This window comes from Hyaena hyaena, unplaced genomic scaffold, assembly GCF_003009895.1.
Source record: "Hyaena hyaena isolate Hyena2069 unplaced genomic scaffold, ASM300989v1 scaffold_449, whole genome shotgun sequence".
Classification (NCBI taxonomy): domain Eukaryota; kingdom Metazoa; phylum Chordata; class Mammalia; order Carnivora; family Hyaenidae; genus Hyaena; species Hyaena hyaena.
Window position 1 is genome coordinate 1,428,395 of NW_024081076.1, and position 26,627 is coordinate 1,455,021.

A 26,627-nucleotide genomic window follows, 5' to 3' on the forward strand; every position below is an offset into this window, starting at 1 on the left:
AAATAGAAGATACTGCTATATAACACAGGTCTTATGGGAGGGATGAGCATGGTGATGGCTCGGTTTTCTTTCTGTCAATCAAACAAGCTGGTCTAATTTGTAGTCTCTACTGGCACTTACTATCCACAAATTCTAATTTAGGACTCAGATTGTGGCCTTCTCATCCAAAAGAATTAGCAACCACGTTAAAAGATATAGCAATTCTCCTACTTTAGCTTATTATATACTTAAAGGAAAAACTCAAAAAACAAAAATGCTATAAACTCATGTAATGAATGAACAAAAATGAGAAAAGTTTATGACTATGCACCACATAGAATTACCTCATAATATTTTTATGTTTAAAGTAGACCTTTTAAAATACAGTACCTACACGTTTCTATTTCATACATTCATATTTGCCTTGGCAATTTCACACCTGTAGAAATCTTAAGATCATTCTTTAATAAATACAAAAGAATAAAAACATCTATGAACTTTGGACAAATGTATCATCACTCAGTACAGCCCATCAGATTCTTAGTTTAACTCGTTCAGTTACTACAAGATCTTTAGAGCTGAGTCTGATATCATGTAATAGTCCGTCACTGCCCTCTGATGGTACTATCAATATATAATTTTAAATTCAGCAAGCAAAAAAACACTTTTATTGCAATGTAAAACCCTATATGTTAATTTTATAAGCCACAGAAATAGAAAATAAATAAGGAGAAATTCAACATTTTCTACAAATTTTTCATTACTTATTAATAAGATATAAAAATTTACAGTGTTCCTTCACATAAGCCCTTCAAATGATTTTTCAAGATTTTCCCTGATGATCAGTTTAAAGGCACAAAGTCCATAAGTTTAAGCAATAATTTTCATAGATAGATAGTGAAATAAAAACAGATACAAGGCTAAGCAGAAAAATATAGATCGCTAGGTCATCGTATAAAGGAGACAAAATACAACGGCAAACTTTAATGTCTGAGACGTATGCAGCTGTTTTGCATGCGATATATATATATATATATATACATTCACTATTTAGGTCCAAGTTTTAACTACTAAAAAATGGCAAATCACCCACTACCTGCAGAAGAGCAAATTTAAGAAAATAAGTATTTGATGAAGGGTCTGGCCATTTTCTAAGTTTGAAAATCAAGAGCAGTTTCAGTCTATCAATACTGGAAAAGCACTGACTGCATTTAATGGCACTACAATTACAATAAATTACTTCATTTATTCAGAGAAGAAATTAAGCTGAGGACGTCCACTTGATTGCAGATATTAGTTACTGGCAGTAGACTTTTCCACTCATGTTACGCTTATGAAACTGTCCACTAGAAAAGATAAAAACATATGGAGACAAGTAAATTTTATTTAAAGTTATGTAAAAATATCCTAGTTAACAAAAACGGAAATATGGGCTATACAAATGCAAAATGATTTCCTTGCACAGCAGTGATTAGTATAATTGTACATTATGGTCAAACATCTGAAATAAGATATATGATTGTTTAAAGATGTAGAGAAGTAAAACAAAATATCTGGGCAGATTAAAGGGTAGCTAAATCCCAAATATCCAGTAATTAGCTTAGGAAAATCAAAACAAAATGCCACAAAATAAAAACAATGAAACTATAAAATAAAAATAGAGGAATTCTTGTTTGAGGCAGGGAGCCAAGGGATGGCAGAAATTATTAAGTAATGGTTTGGCAAAGTCTTTTTCTTGCCTGAGTTGAGAAAATTTGTTGTTCTGTTCAATCACGCCTACTACATCTGCAGGAGTAGATTCTGGAAGAGTCCCTGGGATAGTACCAGGTATTCACCAGTCTCTTGAGTAGTGGTTTTCATGTACACCCAAGGAATATTACTGGGTGTTATATATTTTTTAAAAATCTATATTGCAGTTTTGAAAATTAAGGGTTAATCTAAGTAAATTTGCTTTTATTTTAGGACTTAGACACATGGAACACTGTGCACTTTTGATTCTCTAAGAAAGGGATTCAGTATGCAACACAGTATCCAGGAATTTAAAGTATTTTATTTTTTACCATGGGACTCTATTTCCCACCATATATCTTTGAAGACTAGTGTTACAAAGACTAGAGAGTGATTCTCAATCTGGTTTGGCATTAGGGTACCTTGAGGAGCTTAAAGAAGTCCTGATGACTAAACCCCTCTCAGAGATTCTGATTGGTATGAGGTGGGACCCAAGGGCCTTTTTTGAAAGCTCCTCATGAGATTCTAACATGCAGCCAGGGTTATGAGCCACTGCCTTAGAGGTCTGCCACTACTCCTGTACTGTACCATCCTGAACAGGTTTTAGTCTGCACCATGATGTCGTCATCACACTGACCTCTTAAATAAGGCTCCCTTGCCGCTCTAGAAGAGAGTGGGAGGGTCCTCAGAAAATCAAAACTAGAAATACCACATGATCCAGTAATTGCACTATTTTGGGTATTTGCCCAGAGAAAATGAAAACACTAATTTGAGAAGATAGATGCACCAGTATGTTTACTAGAACATTATTTACAATAACCAAGTCATGGAAGCAGTCCAAGTATCCACTGATAGATGAATGGATAAAGATGTGTATGTATACACACACACACACACACACACACACAAACACACACACACACACACACACACACACGCATGCTCACTTTGGAATATTACTCAGCCATAAAAAATGATCTTGCCATCTGCAACAACACGGATGGACCTAGAGGGTTTTATGCTAAGTGAAATAAGTCAGACAGAGAAAGACAAATAAATTATCATATAATTTCACTTACATGTGAAAAGAAAACAGATTTTTAAAAGCAGAAACATAGTCATAAATACAGAGAACAGATGGTTGCTGGCGGGGAGGGTGTGGAGGGATGGTCAAAATCGGTGAGGGGGAGTAGGAGATTCAGGCTTCCAGTTACGGAATGAGTAAGTCACGGGGAAAAAAGGTACAGCATAGAAAACACACTCAAGGGTACAGTAATAGGGTTGTATGGTGACAGATGTTGGCTATACTTTTCGTGAGCACAGCAAAATGTATAGACTTGTGGAACCACTATGCTCTATACCTGAAACTAAACTAATGTAAAATTATGTGACAATAAAAAGAAATTAAAACAAAAAAAATAAGACTGCCTTCCTGGAAAATAGTGAGCATTGCCAATGCCAATCATCCTAGGAAGAGGCAGAGCCTGTCAGGAGATGAATATGTGGAGTACATGAAGACAGGGAGAGGCCATATTTTCCTCATACTGAGAAGACTGGTGAGGAAAAATCTAGCTATGCAGTAGGACACAACAGGCCAGCCTACAGAAGATGCCTGGCAACAGCTCTTAAAGGACCCTAGGCTAACGGGTTTGAAGATGAAAGTTACTCTCTGCCTTATGTTTCCCCTTCGATTAGCCCTGAGTCTCTAAAAACTTATTTTGAACTTCACTGTATGCTCTCAGTGATCTATGTAGGTGGTCGAGGGGAAAAGAGTATGTCTCTTAAAGCTAGTGTGTCAATGGTAGGAGTGATTAGGAATAGTCCAAGGGAAAATGACACAGAGTACAACAGTAGCAGTTTATCAGAAAGAGCCGCTGTCTAAGGAGATGACCCTGTGGGTGATTTTTATTGCTGGAACCAGAGAGCTTTCTTGTGAGAACAGTAAACAAAGAAAAACAGACACTAAATTTAAAATTGGGATGATTTTAATTCTGAATGCTTCTGAAGGAACCAAAAGCCGTACATGGCCTAACTTATTTCTAACCCATAGGCTTCAGATTTAATTAAGAAAGCTACTTTCTTTCTTAGAGTTTAAAAGCTGATGTTAAATTTATTGGGTTAGGATATGTCAAATAAATGCCTTCTTAATTCTGACTGTATGTTCTTATAACATTTTATGTGATTTTGATTGTCATTCAGTACCCTCATGTCCTCTATTATGAAACACTGAAACTCTGCATCATTTCCGGTCCTACAATTTAATGTTCACAATTTCTGTTTTTGAGAAGCTTCTATGAAATAAACCTAGGGGCACAGACTTGTATCTCAGTAGAATAATGAACGTAAACATCTGTACTTCTGATAGATATCTTGACTTTGTATTAACCAACTGTTTTACTTTACAGAAGATTTATTCTATTCTATGGTGGAGGTATATAAAAAAACATAAGCACAGCGGTCACAGCTATTTACCTTAAGATTGAAACCAATTATTCTATACAGTGTTAAAAGTTGATAAAAATTTTCTTTTACTTTCATTTGTTAAATAAAACTAGAGGTAAAATACACACAGATAAGTGATACCTCTGTGTGATAAGTCTTACCTCTGTGTGATATTCCTGAGCCAGAAGCACCTCTTCTCAGGATGCTTTTAAACTGCCTGCCCCAGAGGTTAGGAGGACATATACATGTATGTATTTATGTATAGTTTTGAGAGCCAAAAAAAGTCAGTGCTATTATGACAGCACTGTATGGTGACAGATGGTAGCTACACTTGTGGCGAGCACGGCAAAATGTATGGAGGTGTTGAATCATGATGTCATATACCTGAAACTAATGTAACACTGTATATTAGCTAGACTTCAAAAATTAAAACTTAGAAGAACAAACTGAATTGAGAAGGCAGTAAATCCTCTAAACAAGTGCTAATAAATCACTGACAAGTTAAATATAAATGAAATTCAGGACACTGTCTTTTTCATGAAAACATGTACTTAAAAAATGTTTTCCTTTAAAAATGAACCGAAGTATAAAATCTTAGTATCTGAACAATGATTTTCTTGAGCTTTAACATGTAAAATAAAACCTTTACAGAAAACCTTTATAGAAAACTGTAAAGATCCCCAAGTTCGGGGTCCTGTTTAACTTGCCCATCATTGTATTTCAATGTCAAGGGCTGCAATTGCTATGCTGGGAGGTGGAAATGCATGTGTCACACTTACCCCTGTACAGTCTATTCTCCAAACTGACATTTATCAAACTATAAGAAGTGACCATGGAAAGCTCAAAATCCTGAAATCACTCAGTGAAAAAAAAATGTGTTATTAAAAAAAAAAGAGGAATCTATGGTGTAATCCAATTCAATTAAGGTTGATGTATAAATGGAGATTAGAAATGATGTCTGTCAAAATGACACTGAATTGGGGTGAATTTTATGTTCTTCTCTATACTCTTCCATATTAAGCTTCCTATATATTATTAGTAATTATATAAATACAAAGTATTAAGATATAGTGTTAAGATAATCAGGAAAAACAATCTATTTTTATTTTGGGGAAAAGAAGGCAAATCTATTATAATGAATGTTGGAATGTCCAAATAAATTGGCACTTCTTCCAATCTATTTTATTTGTGCTTCTCAATTAATTCAAAATGTTCTGATAACCTATTTCAACCAGAAATGATTGAATAGATTGCTACTGACATTTTTTAACATTCCAAGTAAATTAAACAGTCAGTAAGCTTTAACACTTACCCTAAGTCCACCTTCTGGTGGAGGCCCAGACGCAGCAATTTGTTTTTCTATTTTTTCTTTTTTCTTTCTCTTTTCTTCCACAGACCGAACATCCAAAATGCCCCGAGATGCAGCCTTTAGAAAATTTATTAGATGGTTCAGAAAAACAACAAACATCAATATCCAGTGTCCACAAGGTATCGGTTTGTTGCTTTTTAGGTTTTTCTTTGGAAGAGAATTTTATTTTTGGTAACAAGAATTAGACTACTTCTATAACAACTTTGCATAAAACATCATTTCTTCATTGGGTATTTTTTTTTCCCTAAACTTAACTTCATGTCTGTATAAAGTATGATCACTTCATCCTAAGGAAGGTTTTATTAAAGGGGCATCTCACATTCCAGAAGATATCTGTACAGTAATTTTCATGCATTAAATGATATAAATGAATTAAGGTATAATGTTACAGAAATACAGAATCATTTAAAAATGAGCATATCTAAATTTACAGGAGATCAGACAATGTTTATTACAGAATACTAGTAACAGACATCTACTGAGAATAAAGAACATAATTATCTGTGGGCAGAAATTTATTTAAAACATTTTTTTTTTTACTATTTATTTTTCGAGAGATAGAGTATGAGCAGGGGAGGGGCAGAGAGCGAGACACAGAATCCAAAACAGGCTCCAGGCTCTGAGCTGTTAGCACAGAGCCTGACGCAGGGCTTGAACTCTCAAACCGTGAGATCAAGACCTGAATCAAACTCACGTTTAACTAACTGAGCCACCCAGGCACCCCTATGGGGGCAGAATTTTATTTCTACTCTTACCTCCTTTTGTCTTCTCTCTGCAGCTTCTGCAAGCTTTGCTCTTTTCTCTTCCTAAAGAAAATGTGTATAAAAATGTAAATAGAACCAAACATTATCATGGTTAATTTGTATGTTATAGGTAATAAAACCAACTTACAAAAATATTTAGTACTTGTTCAAAATGTCCCACTAAAACCGCTACTATTTACAAATTTATGAAATACTCTACTTCCTGAAATTCATTCTCCCAATAGATATAATCTCAAATAAGCACAAAAGACACATATATATAATATGTATTCTTTATGCATATTTATTATATATATTCAGGTTGGCCCATAAAATATTTGCTGTTTTTTTTTTTAAAGGCTTACAAGCTAGTGAGGACAACAATAAATGACATTTAATTATACAAGAAAGGAAGAATGTGGTTTGAAGTAGGCTGGTATTTTCAGGAAACACTGGTGAATGAAGTGGGCTAATCTCATTGCGTAGGACATGAAGCCCTGAAGGAATTTGTAAGAGGTACTGTTCCATCTGGGAAACAATGACTATTGTTTTTTATGTTATGTATTTATATAATTATAAATTATAAATTCTTTAAATATATAAGACAGTAAGTAGCATTCCCTTGGCAGCTGTGTGAATAATTCCTTTGTTTCCCTTACCACAATACATACATTCGTTCATTAACTGGACAAATATTTACTGAGCAACCATCATGCCCCAGGAACTTTTCAGGTGCTGAGGATGCAGCAGTGAAAAGACAAATGTTTCCATCCACATGGAACGTGCAGTCCAATGAAGGCACACAGTTAAATATAAACAAGTCTGTTAAAGAGTAGTAAGTGCTTCGAGAAAATATAAAGAAGAGCCTGCTGGATAAGAAATGAAAGAATGGATGGGTGCTATAGTGGGGAATCTATTTTACATAGGGAGGTCCTGAATAAACCCCAAAGATAAAGTGACATTCGGGTAGTGAGCCATGTGTTTATCTGTGGGGATGGGGGGAGGGCTTAACAAATGCTGGTGTACTGGTATTTTACCAACAGCCATAAAAACAAAATTAACATTTAAAAAGTAGAAAGAAAGGCAAGGTAAATTTTCCCATATCAACTTCCAGATCATTTTTAGTGTCTATAATCAAATGGCTGAAGAGTTAATGTACTTCCCCAAACAACTTATTTCTTTCAATGAATTTTTTGGTACAAGAGAGTATTTTAGGTTTTCTGTTACCAACAACCTGTAAGTACTATTGATGTAAAGATACTGTTACAAGTGAAAGCTACAAAAAGTAGACACGAATTGTACCACAAACCACTTAAAGACGAATTTCAGCTAAACAATGAATAATTTTAGTATAAATATAACCCAAAATATTGCATGAGGCACATCTATTTTAAAAACATATTTCTTTTGATCTACAAATTCAAATTTAGATGTGCGTTCTGTATTTCTATTTATTAGATGCGGCAAAGTTACAAACTCTACGATCCGTACTACGTAAAATCTTTACTGTTTAAAAAGAAGGAAGATCTTAATAGAGATAAAATAGTAATGGGAATCATTATTACAATATCCAATTAAGCATAGGAGTGTAAGAGACTTTATTAAGCACCTTCTTTATAGAGTTGGTACAGACACTGGATAACGCACATCGCCTAGAAGATCAAAAACTTCCCTTGCACCCTGACACCATCCACCGCATCCCCCAGGACGGCCCCCTCACCGCACCGGCTGCATACGCCTGCGTACTAAGAACTCCCAATTCCCCCAAGTCTGCGAAAGGTAAACAGACTCCAGAGTCGCCTTTGGGCAATTTTTCGCAACGGAAGTGGAGAGACCGACACGGAGGCGGCGGCGGCGGCTCCGGTCCCGCGGCGGGAACCAAGGTCCCTCGGAGCGTATCCACACGTCTTCGCCGCCAGGGACCCACCGGCGAGCTGTCCAGCCCGCGTCGCCGCGCTCAACGGCCGGCCCGGGAGCCCACAGCCCGCGGCCTCCGGCGCGCCCTTCCAGAAAACAGGTGCGCGCGGCGCGGGTCGGCGGACACGGGAACCCGGGGACGTGGGGACGTGGGGACGCGGCCTTACTCACCAGGTCCGGCGAGGGAGGCGCGGTCTCCCCCGGACAGGGAAAACACATCCCCATGGGGACAGCGGCTGGGGGTCCCTCTCTGGGCCCGCCCAGACCTGATGGTGCGAACTGCGCGGTCAGATCCGCTTCCCAGGTTCGCCGCGCTCGCCCCGCCCCCACCACCGCAGGCGCCTCGGCTCCGCCCCGCCCCTCTGCGGCAACGCCCCGCCCCCGCGGCTCCGCCCGCCCCACCCCTCCTCCGCGGCAACGCCCCGCCCTCCTACTTGTCACTCCACCCCTGCCTCTCCCCACCGCCCTCTAGAGGCAATCTCCCGCCGCGTCCCGCACAGCTCCTCCTGGCGGGTGCCAGGGTGACAGGCAAGGTCTCCATGCCAGGAAGAGCTTGCTGCGTTTGGGCAGATAGAGGGAGGGAGAAAATAGGAAAACTACGTTTTCTTTACTCATTTGTCAATGGACAGATTGAGTTGTTTATATAGGTTGCTACTGTTAATACTGCAACGAGCATGGGTTTAGAGATTCCTTTTCAAGATAATGTTTTGGTTTCAGTTGTCTATATACCCAAAAGTGGGATGCTTGTATATATATATATTAATTTCCAGGAAGTTTCCATAGAGTTTTCCATGGTGATTCTACCCGTTGACAATCCCAGCAACAGCGTAACAAGGGTTCCCTTTTCTCCACATTCTTGCCAGCAATTAAAACTTTTCTTTTTGGAAATAGACCTAATAGCAAGTGTGACTTGATACCTCATTGTGGTTTTAATTTGCGTTTCCTCATGGACTTGTTGGCCATTTGTATGTTGTTGGGAAAATGTCCTTTTAGGTTCTTTGACCATTTTTTAATTGGGTCATTGGCCTTTTGCTGTTGAGTTGGACTTAACTTGTGTATTTTAGATACTAACCCATTATTAGATATGTAATTTGCAAATATTTTCTCCCATTCCATAGCTTGCCTTTTCGTTTTGTTTGTAGTTTCCTTGGCTGCGCAAAAGGTTTTTTAGTTTGATGTAATTCCACTTATTTTTGCTTTTGTTGCCTTTGCTTTTGGTGTCAAATGCAAAATATCACCAAGACCAAAGTCAGGGAGCTTACAGCATATGTTTTCTTCTAAGGAGTTTTATGGTTTCAGGTCATATGTTTAAGTCTTTAATTCATTTTGACTTGATATTTGTGTATGGTGTTAAAACGTGCATTTATGTTCTTTTGCATGTGGCTGTGCAGTTTTCCAAACACCATTTACTAAAGACTATCCTTGGGGTACCCAGTTGGCTCAGTCATTTGAATGGCCAACTCTTGATTCCTGCTCAGGTCATGATCCCAGGTTCCTGGGATTGAGTTCCACATCAGGCTCTGAGCTGTGGTTGGAGCCTGCTTGAAATTCATTCTCTCTCTTGTCCTGAGCCCCTCTCCCCAGAACTGCCATGGTCTCCCTCTCTCTGAAAGATTTAAAAAAAAAAAAAGTTTCAAGAGACTGTCCTTTACCCATTGTATGTTCTTGGATCCTTTGTCAAAAATTAACTGACCGTTGGGGCGCCTGGGTGGCTCAGTCGGTTGAGCGTCCGACTTTGGCTCAGGTCATGATCTCACAGTTTGTGGGTTCGAGCCCCACATTGGGCTCTGTGCTAACAGCCAGCTCAGAGCCTGGAGCCTGCTTCAGATTCTGTGTCTCCCTCTCTCTCTGACCCTCGCCTGCTCATGCTGTCTCTCCTTCTCTCTCAGAAATAAATAAAACATTAAAAACATTTTTTAAAAAATTAACTGACCTTATGTATGTGGGTTTATTTCTGGGGCTTTTTTTGTGCTCCACTGGTCTTTACATCTACTTTTATGCCAAACCATACTGTTTTGATTGTAATAGCTTTTAATATAGTTTGAAATCCGAAAATATGATGACTCTAGCCTTGTTCTTTCTCAAGACTGTTTTGACAATTCAGATTCTCTGTGGTTTCATTCAATTTTTTAAGATTTCTTTCTATTTCAGTGAAAAATGATACTGGAATTTTGATAGGGATTGCATTGGATTGCTTCTGGTAGTGTGGACATGTTAACAGTATTAATTCTGATGTATTAATGTGGGATATTCTCCCATTTATTTATGTCTACAGTAAACACTACTTTCTGTCCCTGTAGGTTGATTATATTTTCCAGAGTTCTAGATAAATGGAATATCACATGTGCTTTAACTTCTTTCCATTCAGGTAAAGTTTTTAAAGTTCATCAATGTTATTGTGTGTATAAGTTCCTTCAAAAATATTCCAGTGTTGTAGATGTACCATTTCCCTTTCCCTAACCTTCCTTCCCTTCCCTTTCTATCCAATGTAGTTAACATACAGTGTGAAAGTTTCAAGTATACCATAAAGTGATTCAACAATTCTATACATTACTCAATGCTCATCAAGATAAGTAGATATACCACATTTTAAAAATCAGTTTTCCTATCCGAGGACTTAATGGGCTATATGCATTTTGAGACTGATATGAACAAAGCTCTATAAATATTCCTGTGCAATTCATTGTGTGAACATGTTTATTTCTCCTTAGTGAACAAGTGAGTAGGATAAGTGGATCATATTTCACATGTATGGGAAAACTGTTAGGAATTTTACAGTGCTTATAGCATTTCTGTTCATAGCAATGGTATAAGAAAATACCAGTTGTTTCTTATCCTAGCCAAAGTTGGTACAATAAGCTTTTTAAATTTTACCAATTTAAATGGGTGTGTAGTGGTTTAGTTTGCATTTCTCACCTTTGCATGTACAACCTGGATGTTTATATATCTTTTTGGAATAGTTCAAATCTTTTGTCCATTTTATGTTTATATTCTGTAATTTAATTCTAAAAGTTTTTTTGTTTTTTTTAATTTTGTGGTCAAAGAACATATTCTTTTTTAAAAATATTTATTTATTTATTTTATCTTTTTAAATAGTTTATTGTCAAGTTGGTTTCCATTAAAGAACATACTCTTTATCACTTCAGTTCTATAAAATCCACTAAGAGTTACATTATGGCCCAACAGATGGTCTATTTTAGTGTTTTATGGTGTACTTGAAAGAATGTGTGTTCTATTTATGTTTGTGGAATATTCTATAAATATCAGTCAGATTATTAGCTGATAATGTAATTTAAGTCTTCTATATCTTTACTGCTTTTCTATTTGTCGTATCATTGCCTAAGAGAGGAATGTTTATATTTCAGTTATAATTGTGGATTTGTCTATTCTTCGAATTCTTCCAGTTTTTGCTTAACATATTTTGAGGCCCTTTTATTTGGTGCGTGTTTATGATTATTATGTCTTCGTGTGAATGTTTTATCATTACAAATGTTCACCCATGCACTAATATGATTTGTTCTGACAACCAATTATGTTATTACAGTCATTCTAGTTTTCTTAAGATTTTTGTTTTCATTGTATATACTTAATTGTTAAATGTATTAATATTTATATACAAAGTGTGTTTCTAATAGTTCGTAGTTGTTCTTGCATTTTAAATATTCAGTTTGAAAATCTCTGCCCATTGGGAGAAAATTCTCTATGGGTCTTTCAATGTTTCTGTTTTCTAAGCAAAGGTTTTAATATAATTTGTTCTGGACTGTTTTTCAAAGATGTTTGTATAGTAAGCAAACTTGGAGGATATACTCTCCTCTAGAGCAGATTTGCTTATTTTCTGGTACAACAGAGATAATGTCTCTCTCCAGAACAAAAGGTGGATAGATTTGCTCATAACTTATGTAAGATTGGAGCTTCCTTAGCTGTGACAAAACTCACTGTGTGCACATCATTCACCTGGCCATTACTCTCATCAAGGGAAAGCAATATAAGCATGCACTTGAGGTAACAAAGTCCTTTGTTTTCTGCCAACATCTATGAAAGTATGCAGGTCTAATCTGTTATTTTACAAAACTAAAGGCTCAGATCCTTCACAGTTCTTGCTTCTTTCTTTTAGTTAGAATGCTTAGACCATTTACATCTAATGTAGATAGTAATCAATTTGGGATTGATAATCTTGCCATTTGTTTTCTTCATTTTCAAGTCTGTTCTTTTTTCTTCATTGCTTCTTTTTCTATCTTCTTTGGATGGATTTTCAGCATTCCATGCTTATCTTCACTAATAGCTATATGTCTTTGAGTGAGTGTAGTTTCTCTAGTATTTACAAATGTATCTTTAACACATCTGAGTCTCCCTGCAAACAGTGTACTTCTTTGTGTAAAATATAAGAAGCTTTCATTGAATTGCACTTCCATTAATCTTCTACCACCCTTGCTTATTGCCATACATCTTATCATTGCATGTTATTAATATCACAATATATTAATTTTGCTTAAAACAGTCATTTTTTAAATTAAAAATTAGAATAAATCTCTCTTATGCTTACTGTTATATGTATCATTCCCAAGGCTCTTTATCATTTTGTGAAGATCCAAAAATTTATCTGATACAATTTTTCTTCTACCTAAAGAATTATCTTCTACAAGTCTGTGGATAAAAAATTTTTTTGGCTTTTCTTTTCTGGAGAAAATATTCTGTACTTTTGCTTTTATTTATTTATTTATAATTTTTTTTTGGTTTATTTTTGAGAGAGAGAGAGAGAGAGAGACACAGCACGAGCAAGGGAGGGGCAGAGAGAGGGAGACATAGAATCTGAAGCCGGCTGCAGGCTCTGAGCTGTCAGCACAGGGCCTGATGTGGGGCTTAAACTCACGAACCGTGATATCATGACCTGGGCTGAAGTCGGACTCTTAACCAACTTAGCTATCAAGGTTACCCTGTACTTTTGCTTTTAATTTTATTTTTAAATTATTTTTATTTATTTATTATTTATTTATATTTATTTTTTAATAGTTTATTGTCAAGTGGTTTCCATATAACACCCAATGCTCATCCCAACAAGTGCCCTCCTCCATGTCCATCACCCCCCTTCCCCTCTCCCCCACCCCCATCAGCCCTCAGTTCGTTCTCAGCCTTCTAGAGTCTCTCATGGTTTGCCTCCCTCCCTCTCCCCAACTATTTTTCCCCTTCTTCTCTCTCATGGTCCTACGTTAAGTTCCTCCTAATCCGCCTATAGGTGCAAACATATGGTATCCGTTCTCCTCTGTCTGACTGATTTCGTTCAGCATAACACCCTCAAGTTCCATCCATGTTGCTACAACTGTCCGGATTTCATTCTTTCTCATTGCCATGTAGGATTCCGTCATATAGATAAACCACATCTTGATGCATTCGTCCATTGATGGACATTTAGGCTCTTTCCATGTTTTGGCTATTGTGGAGAGTGCTGCTATGAACATTGGGATACATGTGCCCCTATGCATCAGCACTCCTGTATCCCTTGGGTAAATTCCTAGCAGTGCTATTACTGGGTCATAGGGGAGTTCTATTGTTAATTTTTTGAGGAACCTCCACACTGTTTTCCAGAGGGGCTTCACCAACTTACATTCCCACCAGCAGTGTAGGAGGGTGCCTGTTTCTCCACATTCTCACCAGCATCTAGAGTTCTCTGATTTGCTCATTTTAGCCACTGTGACTGGCGTGAGGTGGTATCTCAGTGTGGTTTTGATTTATATTTCCGTGATGATGAGGGACACTGAGCATCATTTCATGTGTCTGTTGGCCATCTGGATGTTCTCTTTGGAGAAGTGTCTGGTCATGTCTTCTGCCCATTTCTTCACTGGATTTTTTGCTTTTCAGGTGTGGAGTTTGGTGAGTTCCTTATAGATTTTGGATGCTAGCCCTTTATCTGATATGTTATTTGCAACTATCTTTTCCCATTCTGTCAGTTGCCTATTAGTTTTATGGATTGTTTCCTTTGCTGTGCAGAAGTTTTTATCTTAATTAGGTCCCAATCGTTCGTTTTTGCTCTTGATTCCCTTGCCTTTGGGGATGTGTCAAGTAAGAAATTGCTGCGGTGGAGGTCAAGGAGGTTGTTTCCTGCTTTCTCCTCTAGGATTTTGATGGTTTCCTTCTCATGTTCAGGTCCTTTATCCATTTTGAGTTTATTTGTGTGTATGGTGTGAGAAAGTGATCTAGTTTCATTCTTCTGCATGTTGTTGTCCAGTTCTCCCAGCACCATGTGTTAAAGAGGCTGTCTTTTTTCCATTGGATATTCATTCCTGCTTTGTCAAAGATTATTTGGCCGTACATTTGTGGGTCCAATTCTGAGTTCTTTATTCTATTCCATGGGTCTATGTGTCTGTTTTTGTGCCAATACCATACTATCTTGATGATTACAGCTTTGTAGGAGAAGCTAAAGTCTAGCTGGGATGGTGATGCCTCCGTTTTGGTTTTCTTCTTCAATATTACTTTGGCTATTCAGGGTCTCTTGTGGTTCCATACAAATTTTGGGATAGTTTGTTCTAGTTTTGAGAAGTATGCTGGTGCAATTTTGATTGGGATTGCACTGAATGTGTAGATTGCTTTGGGTAGTAATGACATCTTAACAATATTTATTCTTCCAATCCATTAGCATGGAATATTTTCCCATTTCTTTGTGTCTTCTTCAATTTCCTTCATAAGTTTTCTATAGTTTTCATCATACAGATCTCTTATATCCTTGGTTAGGTTTACTCCTAGGTATTTTATGGTTTTTAGTGCAATTGTGAATGGGATCAGTTTCTTGATTTCTCGTTCTGTTGCTTGATTATTGGCATATGAAAATGCAACCAATTTCTGTACATTGATTTTGTACCCTGCAACTTGGCTGAATTCATGCATCAGTTCTAGTAGGCTTTTGGTGGAGTCTGTCGGGTTTTCTATGTAGAGTATCATGTAGTATGTGAAAAGTGAAAGTTTGATTTCTTCTTTGCCAATTCTGATGCCTTTTATTTTTGATTGCTGATGCTAGGACTTCCAGCACTATGTTAAACAACAGTGGTGAGAGTGGACATCCCTGTCATGTTCCTGATTTCAGCGGAAAGCTCTCAGTTTTTCCCAGTTGAGGATGATGTTAGCTGAGAGCTTCTCATAGATGGCTTTTTATGATTTTTAAGTAAGTTCCTTCTATCTCGACTTTCTCAAGGGTCTTTATTAAGAAGGGATGCCGTATTTTGTCAAATGCTTTTTCTGCATCTATTGACAGGATCATGTGGTTTTTATCTTTTCTTTCATTCATGTGATGTATCACATTGATTGATTTGCAATTATTGAACCAGCCCTGTAACCCAGGAATGAATCCCACTTGATCGTGGTGGATAATTCTTTCTATGAGCTGTTGAATTCTATTTGCAGGTATCTTGTTGAGGATTTTTGCATTCGTATTCATCAAGGATATTGGCCTGTAGTTCTCTTTTTTTGCTGTCTGTCTGTCTGGCTTGGCAATAAAAGGGATGCTGACTTTGTAAAATGAGTCCAGAAGTTTTCCTTAGAGTTCTATTTTTTGGACAGCTTGAGAAGAATTGGCATTAGTTCTGTTTTAAATGTCTGGTAGAATTCCCCGGGGAAGCCATCTGGTCCTGGACTCTTACTTGTTGGGAGATTTTTGATAACTGATTCAATTTCTTCACTAGTTATGGGTCTGTTCATATTTTCTATCTCTTCCCATGTGAATTTTGGTAGTGAGTGTGTGTTTTGGAATTGTCCATTTCTTCTAAATTGTCCAATTTGTTGGCATATAATTTTTCATAGTATTTGCTGATAATTGCTTGTATTTCTGAGGGGTTGGTTGTAATAAGTCCATTTTCATTCATGATTTTGTCTATATGAGTGCTTTCTCTTTTCTTTTTGAGAAGCCTGGCTAGAGGTTTGTCAATTTTGTTTATTTTTTCAAAAAATCAACTCTTGGTTTTGTCGATCTGTTCATCTGTTTTTTTTGTTTCTATATTGTTTATTTATGCCCTGATTTTTATTATTTCTCTTCTCCTACTGGCTTTGGAGTGCTCCTGTTGCTCTCCCTCTAGTTGTTTTAGGAGTGCTGTTAGATTTTGTACTTGTGCTTTTTCTAATTTCTTGAAATAGGCCTAGAGTGCAATGTACTTTCCTCTTAGGACTGCCTTTGCCGCATCCCATAGAGTTTGGATTTTTGTATTTTCATTTTCACTTGTTTCCATATATTTTTAATTTCTTCTTTAATTGTGTGATTGGCCCATTCATACTTCAGTAGGGTGTTCTTTAACCTCCATGTTTTTGGAGGTTTTCCAGCCTTCTTCCTGTGATTGATTTCAAGTTTCATAGCATTGTGATCTGAAAGTGTGCATGGTATGACCTAAATTCTTTTATATTTATGGAGGGCTGCTTTATGCCCCAGTATGTGATCTGTCTTGGAGAATGTGCAATGTGCACTTGAGAAGAAATTGAATTCCATGCATGGCCTCAGGATGTAGAGTTTTAAATGTATCTGTCAAATCCATCTGGTCCAATGTGTCATTCAAGTCCATTGTTTCTTTAGAGATTTTCTGTCTAGTTGATATATCCATTGCTATAAGTGGAGTATTAAAGTCCCCTGCTATTAGCACATTCTTATCCATAAGATTGTTTCTGTTTGTGATTGTTTTATGTATTTAGGTGATTCCATATTTGGTGCGTAGACATTTATAATTGTTAGCTCTTCCTGATGGATAGACCGTGTAATTATTATATAATGCCCTTTTTCATACCTTGTTACTGCCTTTACTTTAAAGTCCACTTTGTCTGATATAAGTATAGCTACTCAAGCTTTCTTTTGACTTCCAGTAGCATGATATACATTTCTCCATCCCCTACTTTCAATCTGAAGTTGTCTTCACGTCTAAAATGAGTTTCTTGTAGACAGCAAATAGATATTGTTTTTGTTTGTTTGTTTGTTTTTCTTTTTATCCCTTCTGCTACCCGATGTCTTTTGATTGGGGCATTAAGCCCATTTACATTCAGTGTTATTATTGAAAAATATGTATTTAGAGTCATTGTGTCTTTTGTAGGATTCATGCTTGTGGTGGTGTGTCTGGTATCTTGCGTTCCTTGCAACATTTTCCTCATAGAGTCCCCCCCCTCAGGATTTCTTGTAGGACTGGTTTACTGGTCACAAATTCTTTCAATTTTTGTTTCTTTGGAAAGACTTTTATCTCTTCTTCTATTATGGAAGACAGGCTTGCTGGGTAGAGGATTCTTGGCTGCATATTTTTTCTGTTCATCGCATTGATGATTTCCTGCCATTCCTTTCTGGCCTGCCAAGTTCCGGTAGATAGGTCGGTCACCACTCTGATAGGTTTCCCTTTGTATGTGAGGGCCCTTTTCTCCCTAGCTGCTTTCAGAATTCTCTTTGTCCTTATATTTTGCCAGTTTCACTATGATATGTTGTGCAGAAGATTGATTCAAGTTGTGTCTGAGGGGAGTTCTCTGTGCCTCTTGAATTTCAATGTCTGCTTCCTTCCCCAGGTTGGGGAAGTTCTCTGCTAGAATTTGTTCAAGGACTCCTTCAGTGCCTTTCCCTCTTTCTTCCTCTTATCTTTTTCTCAGCTTCCTCTTTTTCTATAATTGTGTCTTCTCCTTTCTTCCTCTTCAATCCGTGCATTGAACGCCTCCATTTTTTTATGCATCTCATTTATAGCATTTTTAAGCTTATCACAACTATTTTTAAGCTCCATAGTCCTTGTAGTAATAATTTCTCTGATATCTTCCATGCCGTTTTCAAGCCCAGTGATTAATTTTATGACTATTGTTCTAAATTCTTGTTCAGTTATATTGCTATTTCTGTTTTGAGCAGTTCTTTAGCTGTCATTTCTTCCTGGAATTTCTCTAGAGGAGAGTTCTTTAATTTAGTCATTTTGGTTAGCTTTCTATCTCTTGTTAATTTTCAAAGCTTGTTATGCACTCTGCCCCTGCTGGTGCTGCTGTATTAAATGGGGCTCTTTGACTGTCCAGGGCCTGTCCATTTAGGAAGTGTTCTTTGAATGGTGTCTGTTGGTTTCTCTTGTTGAGACTTTGGTTATTTTATTTCCCTACTCATTGTGGTATTTGGGACTCTCCACCATGTGTACTTTGGCTTGTTTCTTGAGGTAGCCCTCTAGAGGTGATGGTCCTTGTCCCCACACTGGTCCTGGATCCTTGTTTCTGTGGCGAGCACAGTGCTCTTGTGACCCAGGAGCGAGAGCCACCACTTTGCAGCCCCAAACATCCTTTCATGCAGCTATTCTCAACTTTAACATTTTTAAAATTGAACATATGTTTCTTAAACCTTATTCTGTGTGAATGATGTATTTCACAATACAGTGGTTTTGAAAGTACATTTAGTGAGCTCTAATGACAAAGAGCAATGGGATGTTATTGATTTTTGAGATGTTTTTAATTGCCTCATATGTACAATAGTTAACACAGAGTCCAAGTGCCAGGAACCCAGAAGGTGTTATATTTGTGAAAGAAAGGGAGGAATATGTAATCAGAACCTGTTATTGTGGAGCTTATGATCAAGTTAAGAATGACATAACCATGGAAAGATAACAGAAGGCACTATATAAAGGACTACTTGAGAATTATAGGCAAAAAGTGCTATAAAAACTCAGTCAAGGGGCGCCTGGGTGGCTTAGTGGGTTAAGCGTCCGACTTTCGCTTAGGTCATGATCTCGCGGTTCGTGGGTTCGAGCCCCGCGTCGGGCTCTGTGCTGACTGCCAGCTCAGAGCCTGGGGCCTGTTTCAGTCTGTGACTCCCTCTCTCTCTGACCCTCCCCTGTTCACGCTCTCTCTCTCTCTCTCCTAGAAATAAATAAAACATTAAAAAAAAAAAAACTCAGTCAAGTAAGAGTAGTATTTATGAATGATACGATTAGAAGATGCCTAGTGGAGGAATCGGTATTTGAAAAATACCAGAGAGAGAGAGATGAAAAGGTAGCAGTGGAGGTGTAGAATATACATCTACAGAATGGATTAAATGTGACTGTCTAAGCGTACCAGTGACCAGAGTGCTCAGTCCAACAGAGTGTAGGGTTATGAATGAGACAAGGGAAAAATATATCTGAAATAGAAAGAATTGACCTAGAATCAATCACGGCAGTGCATCCATGTTGGTCTTGCCCCAGGCTCCGGTAAAAAACAGAACAAAACAAAACAAAACCCAGCAGCTCTGTAGCGGGGATGTGCATGGTTTGGTGTAGGCTGGTCTTGGCCTCCACTGCGTCCTGTGGCCACTTCCTGAAGTCCCACCTTGGTGGTTGTGGGGGGAAAAATGGCGGCACCCCAGTCCCTTCTCGAACCAAGCATTGCAACTCACTCTTTCGGGTCCGATCTCCCTGGGCCACAGTTGTAGCCAAGGTGGGCTGTGCTCTATATCCCAAGCCAGGCTTCATTTCCAGATCTTAGTCCTGGCGCCCCATTGATATCACTGGAAAATAAACCCACAGGCCGAGTCCCTCCGAGCAGTTTCAAGCCTCTCGCCTCCCCACTGGGAATTGAGTGGAGCCGGAAGCACAGCGGCGCGGCGAGCTGGTGAGTGAGCAGCAATTTCTCCCGGGGTCGCCTGGGACCAGTGCCTCCGGCTCAGTGTCAGCTGGACAGCAGGAAACCGGATCCCTCTGTGTCCCGAGCCGAGGTTTTTCTCTTCTCCAGCGACAGGGACAGTGTCTTGAGTAGGTTCAGCCACTCTTCTTTCCCCCTAGACTCACCGGGGCTCCCCGCAAAGGGGGCTCCCTCCCCTCCCTCCGTGTCTCTGGTTCCAGCCCGATTTTATCTTCCCCAGGTCGCACTCACGCTGTAAGTGTTTCCCAGCAGACTTGGTCTCCTTTTCCTCCCAAACTCCTGGATTCTGTAAGGGTTCCTGTGGCTTCAGTCCTTCTCCGTGTGAGAGATGGGGGGCGAGGGAAATGTACGGAGTCCCCTACTTCTCTGCCAGCTTGCTTCCCTCCTGCTTTCGGTTTTAAAGGATATTCTGTATAAAACTTGAAGTTTACTTTTTTTTTCCTTTAAAGATGTCATTCTGATTTACCTGGTTTCTAATTAGGTTTGTGGTTTTCTTAAACTTGTCTTCAGTATTTAATGGGCCCAAATCCCCCCCTGATGCTTTCCTTTTCTTTTCATTGCTTTTCAACAGTTTGATTGTATCAGTTAATTTGGTAATTCTTGGTTTTTATCTTGGTTGGTTTTTATTAAACTTTTTGGATCTATGAGATTCATTTTCATCAAATTTGAAAACTTTTGGGGAATTTTCTCACTTCCATTCTCCTCCATTCAGACCTTCCCAGTTATTCATATTCATATGTTAGACCTCTTGATATTGTCTCAAAGTTCAACAAGGAGAGAATCATTTTCCTCGTTTCTTTTTCCCTTTGCCTTTTTATGTCTATTGCTATATCTTCTGTATCTTCAATTTCAGCGACTTCCTTTTTACATCAAATATACTGTTAATATCATTTGGTGAATTTTAAAATTTCAGGTATTTTTCTGTTATAAAAGTTCCATTTAGTTCTTTATAATATCTTTCATTTGGGGCACCTGCATGGCTCAGTTGGTTGGGCATCTGACTTCAGCTTGGGTCATGATCTCACCTTTCATGTGTTTGAGCCCCACGTCAGGCTCTGTGCTGACAGCTCAGAGCCTGAAGCCTGCTTCGGATCTATGTCTCCCTCTCTCTCTGCCCCTCCCTGTCGGAGGCCGCACCGGCTCTGACAGGTCCAGGGGTCCCTGAAGGATGGATGGTGTCGGCGAAAGAGAATGAGAGAGCCCCGAGATTCTTTCTGATCACCAGGCAGGCATCTCTGTCCTGTCGGTTTTTTGTGTCTTTATTTAAAGGTTCAGCAACAACATGAAGTCAGAGAAAGGAATTTCTACAATGGGAGGCCTTTTGCGATAACAAGTTTTTGATATTTTGCAGAATTATCTCAGTCATAGTGAATTTACAACCAAGGAATTAACAGGATGCTCTTAGTGATCAACAGGATAATATATAGGTTAGGTTGTATATAGATAAGCTAGGAGTCATTCTGTCTGGCTCTCAAGAGGATGAATGTTTCTGAATTGGTTTGTGTGTGGAAGCCATCATGGGGGCCCTAAATGTGTCCATCTTGGCACCTGGGTTTATGTTTTAGCTACTCTTATCTATCCTCATCCCAGTTGCCAGTGTAAGGGAGGGTGTTTGTGGAATGCAGGCCCTGAGGAAGGGACTGCCATACATCACCAATTAGTAAGTTATGTTCTGTACTTATCTGTACTTTAACTATAAATTAGGCTCTTCTGATATGGGACCAGGCTCAATAGTGACTCTTGTGTTCTTAACCCCCTTTATTATCTAAGTCTTGGATCTGCAAGGCCCATAGGAAGAGCCTTTTGACAATCGCCCATAGAGCTTTCATCTAAAGTCTCTTTCGTAAAGGCAGGAATATGCTTTTCCTTATGGGGTATCTGTGTTCAGAATATGGGTCTGATATGGAATATTGGGAGGCCTTGTCAATACCAGCAGGCTCATTTCCAACATGAGCTAATGGTAGCAGAAGGAGATACCAGTTTTCACTTCTCATGAGAGGAGCTGCAAACATTGTCACTTCCTTGCCGTGATTGCCATCCAGAGAGGCCGGCGCGGCTCCTGGCACCTCCCCTGCTTGTGCTCTCTCTCTCTCTCTCTCAAAAATAAATAAATAAATAAATAAATAAATAAATAAATAAAGCATCTTTCATTTCCGTTCCTGTTGTATTCATGTTTTTCTTTAAATTGCTGAGCATAGCCAACATATTTATAATAGATGTTTAATTCTTCTAATTCTGTCTTCTCTTTTCATTTTGTGTCTGTTTCCAGTGGGCTGATTTCCTTTTGATTATATGTCTTACAATTTTCTGTTTCTTGTAATGCCTAGAAATTTTGATTGGATAATAGACTTTGGACATTGATAGTAGAAAGAGTAAACAGGTATGACCTTTTTGAGTTTCACCATATGCATATGTAGTTTAGCATTCAACAAAGACTCAATACAAGCCATTGCAGAGCTACAAAGTACTTTGAAGAGTTCCTTACTTTCTGGAATTTGACCCTACAAATTCTAGTTACCCCAAAACTCCTGAATTCTTATCTTTGTTCCTCAGAGTTATCCTTACCTCAGGAAAACTACTGTGCTCTGCTTATGATCCTCTTCTCTGCATCAAGATCTGGAACACTTTTCCAGGCAGTAAATGGGATTCATTTTGTTTCTCCTCTCTTAGAGATCATAGCCCTTTTTGACTTTCCCCCAATTTCTGAAATTTTGTTTTTAGTATTTTGTCCTGTTTTCTAGTTGTTACTGTGAGAGCATGATTCTGATAACTTCCTTTAACCCAGAATAAAAATTCCCTGTACTTTATTTTTTAAATATTTATTTATGTTTGATAGAACTGGGGAGGGACAGAGAGAGAGGGAGACACAGAATCTGAAGCATGCTCCAGGCTCTGAGCTGTCAGCACACAGCCAAGTGCTGGGACTGGAACCCATGAACTGCAAGATCATGACCTGAGCCGAGGTTGGATGCTCAACTGACTGAGCCACCCAGGTGCCCCATCCCTATACTTTACCTTAAATTTTATTTTGGAAACTGCAAATCAGTTATCAAATGCAATAATTTTGTTGATTCAGCAGTCAGTATTTCATTTATATAATAATTGTAGCAATTCTATTTACATGTTAGAAATTACTTATGAAATTAAGACAGTGTTTTGCAAAGACAGATGTGATTATTATTTATACATACAAGTAAAATTTAATTCACTATTCAAATTTTACCTTAAATAAAAATTTTAATCACATGATAGCTTATTTGCAGTATGAAGATATAGTAGAGGCTTTAGTTATATTAAAACTCTTTCCGGGGAGCCTGGGTGGCTCAGTCAGTTAAGCATTCAACTCCTGGTTTCAGCTCAGGCCCTGATCTCACAGTTCATGGGTTTGAGACCTGCATCAGGCTCTGCCCTGGCAGTGTAGAGTCAGCTTCAGAGTCTCTCTATCCTCTCTCTGCCCCTCCCCTATTCTCTCTTTCTCAAAATAAACTTAGGGACTGTGTAAAGATTTTAAACATCTTATTTAAACACAAGGCATTATAAATACATAGTAGAGAAAAAAATCTGTTTTCCCCTTTTGTTAAAGCATAATTCTAAATCTTTAGATAGGTGATAAATTTCAATGCAGAAATGCAAACAGGAGTATATAATTTTCAAAGGCCTGTATATATTATTACTTGTTGAAAAGCAGCAAATCTCAAATTTACCACAGGACAAAAAGTTTATAATGAGTTATGGTATTTAATAAAATTCTAGACCCTGAGGGTTGGATGTTAAATGGTTGCACTGTGTTTATTTTGCTGAAATGGCAGAGTATTGCCTTTAGTTTTCGAGTGAAGTCAAATTATGAAATGCCACTTGATGTTATAAACCTGCATGTTATGGTCTGGCATGATTTCCTCCGTACAGATTCCAGCTTTAGGACCACTAGAAGAAATTAAAATACATAAAGAAAAATAATTCAATTAAAATGTATATAAAGAAAATGTTATACAAAGCCATAAATTATTTGGGAAAGATCGCAAAAGGGAGTAGACTTTCTTATACAAAAAGAATTTCATAAAGAGCTATAAATGCTATTCTAAATTATAGCAATGTCACATTCAGATAATAGCCAGATATGAAAAGCACTATTATCAAATACTTCATTATGGGGACTGAATATGATATAAAGATTTTTTTTTCCTGAGTCAGGTAACAAACACTATAAGCAGGACGAATTTGTAGAAATGAAATATAACAGTTTGGAGAAAGGGTTAAAGTCCTTTTTAAATATAATGGATGTGACAGAGATATTAAACATAGGGGTTTTTTTTTCCAGTCTGATGGTTTGTGGTTGAGAATGCATATTATATGCATCTGTTGAGTGTGTTGGAACCACCATGTTACTTGCAGACTGCCTAAGTCAGGAGTTCTCCTTTGGAGAAAAAATACACTCCTATTTGATTAAACCACTGAAGTTGAGTTACTCTTATAAAGAGCTAAAGTTGCAATCCTATTTTACATAATGATTCATTATATGTGCTTATAAAATATTTTCTTATTCTAAAAAAGGAAACCAACAGGAAAAAAATCTTAATTATTGGACATATATTTTCCCCCTATTTATCTATAATAAAATATAATATAATCCTAATTCTGGAGATTGCCTGAATAAGGCTAGGGATCAGTACTAAGTCTAAAGAGGAATGTATGAGGAAAAAAATGGAGATTTTCATCCTGAGAAAAGGCCTAAATATGAAAGAAGGTAACAGTTGTCCTCAAATATCTGAAGGGTTTTAAAATGTAGGGTCATTGGATTTATGTCTGGCTACAAGAAATATAATTAATACTACATATAAAAGGCTCATGGAGGCATTATGACATGTCACGTGGAAGCACTTTTAAATTCTTGTCAAGAACAGGGGCTCAGTTGGTTAAGCATCCAACTCTTGATTTCAACTCAGGTCATGATCTCACAATTCGTGAGTTTGTGCTCCACATCAGGCTCCATGCTGACAGTGCAGAGCCTGCTTGGAATTCTCTCTCTCACCCTCTCTCTCTGCCCCTCTCATGCTCTTTCTCTCTCAAAATAAGTAAAATAAACTTTAAAAACTATAGAAATAAAAATAAATAAATAAATAAATAAATAAATCCATGTCAAATATATGCAAAAATGGAATAATCAGTGTAGACTTTTTTGATGTTGCAAGTGGTCAGGCCTAGGCTGAATCACTATTTGGCAGGAGATTTTGTAATTTTATTTCCTAAATAATATAATCCAAAAGATTTAAGTAATGATTTGGGGCAGTCAAGGTTATATATGGTAAAGCAAAAACTGGAAACCAGAATAATGTGGTTTTTAAGATCTTAGTCTTTTCACTAATCCACATCATCTCCAGGAAACAATTGCAAAGGAGATTTAAATAGACTCTCTACTTCTCTCCATTGGACAGAGAGCCACTTCTTTTCATGAGTACCAACTGGGTCCCTGAGATACAATGGTGAAGGTTAAAGTAAATGTATTTGGCCATAATGGGTGCCTGGTCATCAGTGCTGCTTTTACCTCTGAAAAACTGATGTCATCACCATCTATTACGGCTTCATTAATCTCAACTACATGTTCTACATATTTTAGTATGATGATTCTACCCTGGCAAATTCAATGCACAGTCAAGGCTGAGAACTGGAAATGTGTTATTGATGGAAAGCCCATCTCCATCTTGCAGGAGGAAGATCCCACTAACATCAAATGGGGTGATGCTCTTGCTGAATATGTTTCATATTCAGCAAGTTCACTGGTGTTTTCACTACCATGGAAAAGGCTGGGGTTGCTTGAAGGGTGGAGGCAACAAGGTCATTATCTCTGTCATTTTGCTAATGCCTCCGTGTTTATCATGGGTGTGAACTATGAGAAGTATGACAACTCCCTCAAGGTTTATTGGCAATGCCTCTTGCATCACCAGCTGCTTCGCCCCTTTGGCCAAGGTTATCCATGACAACTTTCACATCATGGAGGGACTTATCACCATAATCCATGCCTTCACTGCCATTCAGAAGACCTTGGACTTCTGGGCAGCTGTGGTGTGATGGCTGAGGGGCTTCTATTGGCATCACTAAGGCTGTGGGCAAGGTCATCCCTGCACTGAATGGGAAACTCATTGGTATGATCTTCCATATCCACACCCTCAATGTGCCATTTGTGGATCTGATCTGCCTGGAGAAAGCTGTCAAATATGATGACATCAAGAGGGCTCCCTCTTGATGAAGCAGCCATCAGAGGGCCCCCTCAAGAGCACCCTGGGCTACACTGACCCGATTGTCTCCTGCAACTTTAACAGGGACAGCGACTCTTCCAACTTTGATGCTGGGGCTGGCACTGCTCCCTGTGACCACTTTGTCAAGTTCATTTCCTGGTACAACAATGAATTCAGCTACAGCATCTGGGTGGTAGACCTTGTGGTCCCATGTCCTACAAAGAATAAGAGCCCCCAGCCACAGGGAGAGGACAAGAGGAAGGGAGAAGCCCTCAGCTGCTGGAGAGTCTTTGCCCCAAGTCATCAACACATTGAGAGTCTCCTGGGCTGAAATCCATCCAAGAGCCCCTGAAGGAGGAGAGGGGCTTAAAGAGCCCTACCTTGTCATGTACCATCAATAAACTACCTAGCGAGCGAGCGAGCGAGAGAGAGGAGATTTAAATAATAGATGAGAATTTGATTAGTAGAGTTTTAAGGTGACTTCCCAGACTACAATTACACATTTCTCAAAGGAAAGGGAGAAAACAAAATTTAGAGTACTGCATTAATTAAAAATAAAGATATGTTTTGCGTTTAAGGAGCTGTTGTTTTCAGTGAAGCCTCTATGTTGTACTTACTAGGAGTCCTGGT

General features: G+C 38.2%; 1 protein-coding gene and 1 pseudogene across 1 annotated transcript; one reads left to right on the forward strand and one right to left on the reverse strand.

The window, feature by feature from the left end:
* Nucleotides 1-948: 948 nt before the first annotated feature.
* On the reverse strand, nt 949-8,500 carry LOC120246002 (small VCP interacting protein). The gene is made up of 4 exons (XM_039253285.1): nt 8,350-8,500; nt 6,274-6,324; nt 5,462-5,575; nt 949-1,325 (listed from the first exon to the last, which is right to left on the reverse strand). Exons 1-4 carry the CDS (start codon nt 8,401-8,403, stop codon nt 1,311-1,313), a joined length of 234 nt encoding a protein of 77 aa, XP_039109216.1. The 5' UTR covers nt 8,404-8,500; the 3' UTR covers nt 949-1,310.
* On the forward strand, nt 8,448-26,005 carry LOC120245997 (annotated as a pseudogene).
* The last annotated feature ends 622 nt before the right edge of the window (nt 26,006-26,627 follow it).